Source organism: Vidua chalybeata, chromosome 8, assembly GCF_026979565.1.
Source record: "Vidua chalybeata isolate OUT-0048 chromosome 8, bVidCha1 merged haplotype, whole genome shotgun sequence".
Taxonomy (NCBI): domain Eukaryota; kingdom Metazoa; phylum Chordata; class Aves; order Passeriformes; family Viduidae; genus Vidua; species Vidua chalybeata.
This window is the reverse complement of record NC_071537.1, coordinates 11,647,047-11,657,703: the sequence shown is the minus strand read 5'-3', so window position 1 is coordinate 11,657,703 and position 10,657 is coordinate 11,647,047. Positions and strand designations below refer to the sequence as shown.

General features: G+C 48.5%; 1 protein-coding gene across 1 annotated transcript in view; it reads left to right on the top strand.

The window, feature by feature from the left end:
- The first annotated feature begins 2,654 nt into the window (after positions 1-2,654).
- SORCS3 (sortilin related VPS10 domain containing receptor 3) overlaps positions 2,655-10,657 on the top strand; it is a 264,974-nt gene continuing 256,971 nt past the window's right edge. The window contains exon 1 of the mRNA XM_053949043.1: positions 2,655-3,260. Coding sequence (XP_053805018.1) covers positions 2,655-3,260 — 606 coding nt within the window. The remainder of the gene's footprint in view (positions 3,261-10,657) is intronic.

Genomic DNA, 10,657 nt, shown 5'->3' with positions numbered 1-10,657 from the left:
GACAAGGACTAGGTCCTGAGCAGTGTCCAGCAAGGCTGAGAAGATAAATAGGATTGGGTGGACTGCACTGCAGGGAACTGGCTAAGTAGTGGCAATTGCCAGCACCACAGTAGCTTTTACTATGTGCTGCCTGGGATTCTGGTTGTGCAGAGATCTTCAGGAGCAGCAGTGAGCTGCTGCTGGGTCCAGTGGGACTGCAGAAACTTTGATTATAACTTAAGAACAAGTTCTGCCTGTCACAGCTGCAGCCTCACTGCTAGAGGATGGCATTAGGTGGGCAGTGCCTCTCCTCACAGTGCACAGCAATGGCAAGACACTAGGGTGGCATATGTGCTGCTAATGCCACATACCTGGGGACTCTGTTCCTGCAGCAGTCGAGTTTGGGGGGCAGTGGGGTCCTTCCTATTCCCCACACTCTGCTGTTTGCTTACAAGCAGCAGCGGCGTGCAGCCTCGGGGCTGGTGAGTCCCTGTGCATGCAGGGTAGTGCCTGCCACGAGTGTGTGCCATTTGTGAATTCCCCTCGCCTGAGGTTTTGTGGAGCAGCTCTGGCTCAGGCCCACGTCACTGCTCCCACACAAATAAAATGTCATCTAAACATTTTGGCAGCACAGTACAAAAGGAGCCGATTCCAAGCCAGGAATACCATCCGTTGCGTTGGGAGTGGGTGATTCGCTTCCCCTACCCCCACCTCCCACTTTCCCTCTCTGCGTTGGGAATTGAGGCTAATAAAGGGCCGCGTTTGTGGGTAGGGCCGCCGCCTCCTTCCCGAGGCTGTCAGCTCCGTTGTGTGCGCACCGGCTGCCACCCTGGCCCCTCTTCCCACTCCTGCAGGACAGTTCTTCAGCGATCGCTCCCCCCGTTTGCAACAGGCAGCGCTGTGTGTAGCGCTGTGTGTAGCCCCTCTTTCCTCCTCCGGCTCTCTCCTCGCTCCCCCTGCGGCAGCCGGGCTGCCCGGAGCCCCCCAACCCGAGCCAGGCGCTCTGCAGCAGGCGCTGACCAAGAGCCGGGCAGCAGCTGCCCAGAAACCTCCCCGCTCCCCAGTGCGGGCAGTGCCAGCTCCGCTCCTGCCTCTGTCCTCCGCTCCCTGCTGGGCTGGGAGACCCGCGATAGGCGGGAGAAAGTGCTGAGCCGCCCCCGCACCGGGCCTGGCGATGGGGAGGGGAGAGACCGCGGGGAGACCCGTGTAGTTGCTGTATCCGTCTTTGGACGGCAAAGAATGGCTGATGCGGGAAGTAGGAGGGTGGGACGATAAAAAAATCGCTAATTATCGACACTTTTCAAAGGGAGGAGGAGAACGGGAGAAGGTCGACCGTGGGTTTGATCCGAAGAGAAAGTGCCAACGTGTTGCTGCAAAGAATCGGTCCGGAGTGACGCGGCACTGGCACAGATGGCGATGACAAGGGTGACCCCACAGGGACGCCCCGCAGCCGCGGGAGGCGGCAGCAGCTTCCCTCTCCCATTCACAGCCTGCCATTACTCACACCTTGTCCGGGGGCTGAAGCTGCAAAGGCTTCTTGAGCTTTGCCAGCAGAAAACAGGTGTCCTGGCCAGGGGGAATGCATCCGTGCGGATGGGGAGAGGGAACGCTGCGCTGCCGTGACCTAAAGAAGTACATCCCCTCACTCCTTCTCCCGACACAGTCCCGAGATGCTGCTGCAGGGAGCTGCCTGCAGATACTGCCCTTTCTTCGTTGTTGGCCCCACGCAGATCCTGCTAGTCTCCCTTGCTGGACGGTAGCAAGGTTGCTGGGATGCCCACGCACACGCGTGAGTTCCCGCGGGCGGGAGGCTGCGCTTGGGACGGGCACATCCACACGCACGGAGCTGGCTCTGGAGGGATGCTGCTGGATGGCCGGGTCCGTGGGTACGCTCTTACACACGGGAGGCACCCAAGAGCCGCTCATCCCAGCTGCGTTCCCTCGTGCCCCCGTACCCGTGGCTGACATCCAGCCTTTGTGCGTACATGTACACGCACACACACAGGGCGAGGAGCACCCACACCGCCGTAAACACGAATCTGTGTACATATACATCAGGAGAAGCAGGGAATGACGGCTGCTTTCTCTCGGCCAGGAGCGCACATACCAAATCAGGAGAAAAGGCTGGGTGATGCTCCAGCTGATTCGGTGCAGCGCGGTGTCCCGCTCCCGCCCCCGGTCCCGCTCCCGGCCCCCGGCGGCGCGGCGCGGCGCGGCGGGTGACTCGGCGGTGTATTTCAGCGGCGGCGGCGGCTTGGCAAGGCTCGGGGCTCCTCCCCCCGTGTGGTGGTACCCTCTCACTTGATCAAATCCTTGAACGTGAACAGTTTCACTGAAAAGCACTTTTGGGAAAAAAAAAAAAAATCCAGCAACAGTAAGGAACAGAATCCAACTACCGGGGAGAGTTTTTTTTTCCCTTTCCCCCCCCCTTCTTTCCTTTTTTTTTTTTTTTTTTTTTTTTCCTGGTCATCGTCTCAGAGGCTGAGAAAGAGTCAAGAGAAAACCGAAGAAGAGAAAGAAGAAGAGCGAGAGAAAGAGGCGCCTTTTGCAAATAATAAATATTATAATTAGAATCCGGCCCCTTTCTTCCTAAAAAAAAAAAAAAAAAAAAAGCCCTAAACGCAGCGCCTCATCCCCCCTCCCTCTGCAAGCCCCCCGACTCGCTCCGCAAAGGCATGGAGAAGGGGACCAACTGCTTTCCGACCTGCCACACCATTTTTCTCGCCTGGACATGGTTCTTACTTCTCTCTTGGTGTTGCACCGGCGCCGAAATAACTTGCAGATCCTGCTCATCTCCATCGCCCTCCTGGCCGTCCTCCTCGTCTCGCCTTAGGCAGGAGCAGCGACAACCGCCGCCGCCGCCGCCGCCGCGAGGATTACGGAGCTGGCCGGGCGGCCGAGCGCGGGGCTCGGTCGGGGCGGCGGCCGCCGCGGAGCCGGTGCCGGGCGCGGAGCCGGGGGGCCAAGCGGGGCCGCGGGGAGCGGCGCTCCGCGCGGCGGGGGCGGGAGGCGGCGCGCCCGGGAGCCGGGGCCCGGCGGCGCCGCGGACCCGCCGGAGCACCGAGGGGCGCCGGACGCCGCCGGCCGGCGCCGTCCGGGGGGTGCCCGCGGCCGAGGGGCAGCGCGGCGGCCGCGCTCAGCCCCGCGGGCCCCCGGAGGATGGGAGAGCGGCGCGGCCGCGAGGGGCCGAGGAGCCGAGGCTGAGCAGCACCACCTTCGCGCTCACCGGGGATGCGGCGCACAACCAAGCCATGGTGCACTGGTCCGGGCACAACAGCAGCGTGAGTACCGCCCCGCAGACCCGAGCCGAGCCGAGCCGGTCCGGCGGCGCTTGGCGGGGACGGAGCCGGGACAGCGGCGGGACGGGGCTGAGCCTGCCGCTGCGGCCGGGGGTGCGGGGAGGAGAGGGGCGCTGGGCGGGCACCGTGCCCTTGTCGCCAGCGGGAGTGGGAGACGGAGCGATGGCCGCAGGAGAAAAGTTTTCCTGGGGAAAGGTGAAGGCGAGTGGGAACACGGTTCTGCCCCCGTGCCCGAAGGCAGAGCCGCGATCCCCGGGCAGCGCGGCGGCAGCGCCCCAGAGGGCCGGGCTGGCCCCAGCGCTCTCTGCGCTCCAGCGTGTCCCGTGTGCTGCTCCCCTGGGGACCCCCTCTCTCAGTCTCTCCGTATGTAATAAACACCGTGGCACGCTTCGCTGCCTCCCTGCCTGGGATGTATGATGCGCAGGGCTGGTGGAAAAGCCCTCCAGTGCCCCGCTGTGAGTGCTGGAAACAAGAGAGATCCCATTAATTCCTTAAGGGGTGGAAAGCCCCACAGCACGTCAAGGAGCTTTGAGGAGAGGCACGTAGTGCAAGCAGAGTGGAAAGTTTGTAAAAAAATCCATGGCATCTCACGCGTTTTCCCGAAGTCAATAATAACTAGTCACTGAGGTGTCCCTGAAAGCCTGTGGGACTGTGTGTGTGCGTGTGTAGAGGGCACGTCCCAAAAGCCCACACGTTGTGCCGTGAGAGAGCAGGACCCTCCCTCACACCCGCTCTGCAACTCCCGGCAGGTGGCTGTGGACAAAACTTGAAGTTTCTTTTGACTTTGCATCAGAAATGCCATTTCTACTCTCATGTAGTCTGGGAACAGATGTAATCTAAAGGACTCCGGAAAACCTTTATGTCTGATGACAATATTCCCATTATTCTGATTATTATAGCTTGTCACTGCCTTGAAAATGCCTCTTTTATTGTTTTTCCACTTGCCACTATTGGAGATTAATATAAAGCAATTAACAGCATAAAACAGATTGGCTGCATTTTCAGATACATTCTTCATGGAACTTACTAGCCATGAAAAAGCAAATTGTCTGCCTACTTATCTATATGTGTCTCTGTGCATCAGCTATGGGTTGTAATGTGCAATTCAACTTTTTCTTTTGGACTCGATTTTTTCTTGTCTATTTATTGCTACTTAGGTAATAATTCTGACAGCAATGTAGATGTTACTTTGATTTAACCAATTTTTAAAGGCAGTTGTGTTTGCCAGACATGAATTTCACTCTCATTAAAGATGAAAGCAAACATTGAAGAGAACACAGCTGTATGATATATTTCAGCACTACACTTGTCTCTAGGACTACTTATTTCTAACATAACATGCCATGTAATGAAGAAAACAACCCGTATACCCTCTCTTTTGTTTCATTTTGATGCTGAATCAAGGGGTGTTGAGTAAAAGAAGCTTAAATGCCTCCCCCATGCCTTCCCAGCATGGATTTCCAATAATTTTGAGTATTTCTGCTTAAAGTAGCAGTGAAAACTCATTCTGTAGGCATTTGCAGGGGAAAGAAAGGTTATTTTTTTCTAAAGCAGAGCTCAGAAAGTGATTTTCACAAAATTCTCTCTCCTTGGTTTCTTTTACAGAAACATGCTATTTAAATAACTAGATTCTTTATTCTTTAAGTGACTGAGAAGGGTAATGAAAGAAAATATCTTGATTGTCCATGGCATGCCATTAGGATTTTGCACCTCAGGATATCATGCATTGAAAGCTTCCAACTCAAAAGCACAAACTAAAGCAAAAGACTGGTGTTTATTGCCAGTGTGGTGTTTGTAGAAAGGAGAAGCAAGCATGATAATAAATTAATATGTTATCTTTTTGTGATTTTCCTAACATGAAGTCTAGCATTCTGAGAATTTTTCTCTCTTGTCTTTTGGAGAAAACATAATGCATTTAGTAATTAATTGGATTTTTTTTAACTGTGTAGAGGGAAAGTTATATGCTTGAACCTGGGTTCTTTCATTAATTAACAGATAAGGCTGAATCCAATGCCTATTTTTCTGCTGCAGCTCAGGTTTTACCTAATTCTACTGTTGGTGTGCCCATGTCACAGGAACATGAAGCAATTTGCCCAAGGTCACTTGGGCAAACAGTGTGGCTTCTTTTGCCAGTCACATTGGTCCCCAGCCCCACATCACAAAGCATACATTTTCTTAGGTCACGGGAGATGTAAAGCAGCAGGATGGTGTGTTGGAAATGGACAATAGGTATTAACTCGTGTCATGATTATGCCAGTTGACCTAGTAGAGTAGGTAGGATGCGTCTGTATGTTATCTTGTATTCAGGCTCCCAAAGCAGTAAAGAGGCAAACAGCTTTCTTTTACCAATTCTGTTACTTGAACATGCTTCAAAACCTCAGTTTTTGTCACTTATGTGTTATTAAAAACATGATCAATCAAGTTTTGTGCATTAGTAGTGGGGTATTCCTAAAACTGGATGCATTTGCAAAGAAGATCTGCAGACATTCCACAAAAGGGAGGCCTTTGCAGCTGCTGGACGTCTTGTTACCTAGAATGTTTAAACCCTCTGCTTTTTAAATTATTGTTATTTTAAAAGCAAGTGTCTGTGAATCTCCTATCCCCCTTTTCTCACACATCCCTGAAATCACAATTTAACTTACTAAAACATAATCCCTTCCAGGCAAAAAACTTTTGTTTTCTGTATTTTCAGATAGTGAGGTCAGGATTATGATAGAGGCAAAAAGCTGGTGACATCAGGGAATTTGGGTTCTCTGCTTTGTCCTGCCCAGAGGCTTTTTCTGTGACCTTAGGGAAGACAATTAACCTCTCTGGATCTCCTCTTCCATGTTAAACAAGAATAGTACTACTTAGCTACCACAAAGTGGTGGTGTGGAGCAGAATTCGTTTCTGCTTTGTACAATACCTGAGGATCTTGAAGTGAAAATCGTTAGGTAAATACAAAACTGCTAGTCTGTGTAGAAATGAGGTTTGTGTTCTCTATGTTCTTATGGAGGGCACTTGGCTTAATTCAGTGGGTCTGATATTGGAAAATGCAGACTTCTATTTGGGCTTCAAATACCAGTCTGCCCTAATAGAAGCATTTGTTGAGCAAGGTCATGAAGCTCTTGAGGGACCTTGGAAAGATCAGATAAAATGTTTTCTTGCCAAAGCTTTTCTAAAGAAAGGAGGATTCTTAGTGAAAAATACTATTATTTCCAAAAGATATGCAAGCCATTCTTTTTCCAAAACAATTTCTCTCTGAACACACATGCTGTGTACAAATGTGTCATTCAGTGAGCAGTTGTACCCTTCAGAATTGTTTTCTCTCTCTAGATGTTTATGTTAGTGCATGAAATTTTTCCTTGTTCTGCTCATCAGATGCTCTCTCCAACCTTCTTGTGAAGATGATTTGATTCCTCATATGATCTTCTCCTCCTTCCTCTCTTCCTGATTTATAGGATAAGGACCTGAAAAAAAGGTAGCAGCACCTTTAGTGCTCTTACAGTTTTAAACCTCACTATCTCGTTTCTTGATAGTAGGTTTCCCAAGAGATTCCAAGAAGCTACAGTGAATAAAATACACTTACTAGGATTGCTCTCCTAGTATGGTCACTGGTGGAATGGGAAATGGGAACTGTTTTTCTTAGGTTAGAGAGTTGTCCCTCTGATGAAAGTAGCTGTTTATAGGAAGTACTTAATTTTGCCCATGCCTTTTCCACAGTGGAATTACCACGAATTCTGTGGCATTGTGGCTGGCATTGTTTTTTTTTTTTTTTTTTTAATATCAGAAGAAAAGATGCACATTTCTAGCTTTCTCTGGAAGACATTTTTAATCAACTATCTATGGAGAAGCTGTGGCTATGATCACTGCATGCTTTAGCTATCCCATGTATATATGTCTTTGCTTTTTTTAGTAACCAGGGGCAAACTCCACCGAATCATTGAATATTAATGGTTGGAAAGAATCTTAAATATGATCTAGTCCCAATCCCCACTGTCACGGGCAGGGACATCTCCCAAATTCTGGCATAAATTCTCCCAAACTTCTGGAATAAAGATGAGAAATGCACTATAATGCCTCAGTAAGAGCAGAAGAGGGCTAAGGCATGTGTATCTTGCAGGTTGCTGCAGCCAGGCCTAGTTCCTCTATGATACTAGGGGTTGGATTTTTCATACTATATGAAAAATGTCAGCAGGGCAATTTTTTTCATCTCATTGTAGTAGAACAGTGCAGAAAATAAACCAGTGGAAGTCTGGTGTGCTTCAATGATGCAGCTGCTGCTTATGCAAACCATGCAATTGCACTGATGCTTACAGCATGATCCAGGCCCTGAAAACTGGGGAAGGCAGGATGAGAGCTGGTGAGACACTGGACTGGGGCTTGGTTTGTCTTGGCAGCCATGCTGCACTGTTTTGTCCAGTCAGCCTGTGACTGTTATTTCTAGAGTTAATGTGGTTTCAAGATTAACTCCAAGACTTGGGATATGAGATGCCTTTGGGACAAGATAATAAAGAGGAGGCTAATAATGCTGCAGTAGCTTACAGACATTGGAAGTAGAGTTAGAAGATGCAGCATATCTTTTTGGTTGAAAAGGGATTAACATGTGTTAACAGCCCCAATGTATGTCATACTGGACGTTAGGAAAAGTTTCTTCTCAAAGGAAGTGCTGCAGCAAGGTACCAGAAGGGGTTTTCAAGACTCATGTAAAGATGATAATCTGATGGGAACCACTCTGCTCTGAATGGGTTTTCTTTACCTCCTACTACCACTGATCCTGTTTCTTTGCCCTGTGCAAGCTTTGGAGGCTGGCAGTGACAAGCAGGTTGTGCAAGTTCTTCCAGTGAAGCCTGTCTCTTCCGGGAATGATTCCTCTGAATGCTTTTGGCAGAGTTCTGGTGTGATCTGCTAATGTACTGGTGGTTGGATGCTGAGACATTACTCACTCCCATGGAGCATTACAATCTGGGGAGGCCAATGGGATCACTCTGTGCCAGGTAGTTTTTCATTAAGCTGCCTTGCAATGCGGTGTGCGATGGGCAATATTTGCAATTCCAAATAGACTGCTATGCTTGGAAAGGAGGAAGGGAAATGTTTAGGCAGGCTGAATTTAGTTGTCAGCCGCGGGTAACTGCTCCAAAAGTCCAGCTGGATTTCAGTCTAAAATGTTTACTCCTAGAATGCAAAAATGGTGAGAGAACAACCACATTAATTGCACTGCCTTTGGCAGATATTTTAATTTCTATTCTGGACTGCTTTGTTCTCAAATAGCTTTTGAGTATGCTATGGTCTTGTTGCCATTGAAGGTAGGCCAACTCTGGCAAAATGTCTTTATGCATTTCTACTTTTCCTCTACCTTTATTAATGTAGCTTGTTATTAAAGTCCTTCTCCAGGACTTTGTCAATCCATTTTTAATTAATGTTTAAATGGAAGATTGGAAAGAAAAATGAAACCAACATGGCAGCTACTGTTGTGGTTGTGTTGAGTTAGTAGACCAGGGAGAAGGCATCTGGAAAATAGTTTTTGTGCTATTTCTCTCCAGACTGGTTTCATTGCAAAGTCAGTTTGATGTTTGGACCTGGGTACTGTAAGTGGATCCCAGGAAACTGGCAGGTTCCCTGGGCCGTTTCCCTGCCTGGCACAGCAAACTGTGGATGTTCTTGTAGTTCCAAGCTCAGTAACAGATCTGCTCCTATCTGAGGTGCCTATCAGCAGTTTCTCTTCAGACCTCAGTACTCATACTTTGCCATGATCAGGGATGATGCCCTGGGACTTGTGGCTAAGCTTTCAAAGTGGATTAAATGCAAATAGAAACAGCTATGTGATTCTTTAATTATTTTTTTTCCATAATGGAAAACATTTATCCAATTAGATGATGAAGTCTTTTGAAAAGGGAGTTGAGCAGATAATTTATGTTAGGCAGGAGAGATTTTTCTCAAAAGGGAGGTGAGATGAAACAAATATTTTCTTGAAGGCACGGCTGTAGGAAGATGAAACTTTCTGAGAGTTTCCGAATTTACAGCTGTGTTTGTAGTAGAGATTTTAGAAAACATAGGAGACAAGTGTTGTCTAATGGGAAAAGCACAGGTTAAGGGCAAAGATCTTTAGTGTTACTTGCACTGAAGAATACTGGAAACCAGTCTTGCAAACAGTCAAGAGTTGACTCAAGTCATACTGGAGTATCATGCTCCTTGAGCACCCTGGATGTCTGTGGGTAGAACAGAGAGCAGTACATGCTTATGTCAATCAGCACTCACACACAATTCCAAATTCATACCAGAACTGAGGGCCAGGCCTCATGGTTGGGGCTGCTTTGAGGACAGGGGACCTGTCAGTTATGGAGTTAATGCTTGGGTTTGGCTGGGCTCTGGTCAAGTTTTTCTTCCATTGAGAATCTGTGTTTGAAGGTGTTGAATCCAACCTGCCTCAGTCAAGACAGTAAATTAAATGACATGTTTCTTGTGAAGCATTGAATCTTATAATTGCAGAAATTCCCCAAAGCAGCGAAGTATTTGTTTGGATCCTCAGTTTAAATTGATGTAGGCTTAATCTAGGCTATTTTACTCTAGTGGAGAATTCATCCTGGAGGATCCTAAAGCAGTGGAAAGTAAGATTGAGAAATGAATAAGAGGTGAGGAAACATGGAGCAGTGCAGCAAGGAGACCTGTGGGCCCTTCACGTTTTCTGAATTACAGCCACAGGACTGTGGGCAGATGAGTTTTTTCCTCTCTTGTGCACAGCCTTTCACTGTCTCTTGTTTGGCTCTGAGAGTTTGTTACTCTCTGGGAGTTTGACCCACACTGTCAGCCATGTTGGAGACTGCTCTGGTGACATAATTGGTGGAGCCCAATAGGAATTTTAAGCTGAAATATCCCTTCGATGGAATATACTTTGTTGCAGTCACACCTTTGCATACAAGCTTCCTGGCTTGCTTAAACTCCATGTAGGAATACAAAGTAAACAATTTCCCAAATCCTAACTTCTCCTAATGTTCAGAGAGAACTGCATCATTGTTGTTAATATTTCCTCCATGCAAAAAGGAGAGCATGGAAATATTTCCTTTCCTGTCTTTATGGGGTATTATGAGACGGAGGGAACTGAAGAAAATTTGCTGCATGTTTGTAGAACGTGTCTGTGTGGGTGTAAACATATTTGATAAATAATCTGCCATGGAAACTTTAGGGTCAATTTCCAGCCTTCATAACCAGTGGAGTCGCAGCATGCAATAAAAGTAAAAAAAGATGGATGCTGAGTGATCAAATCTCACTTTTGTTCCTCCCTCTCAGAGCTGAAGGAGACCTGATTGCTCTCCCACTGAAACGAGCGCCACAGCCCTGACACAGAGGCTGTCACGGTGTTTTTTCCCCTTCGTATTCCAGCATGCGCCGCAATGCCAGGC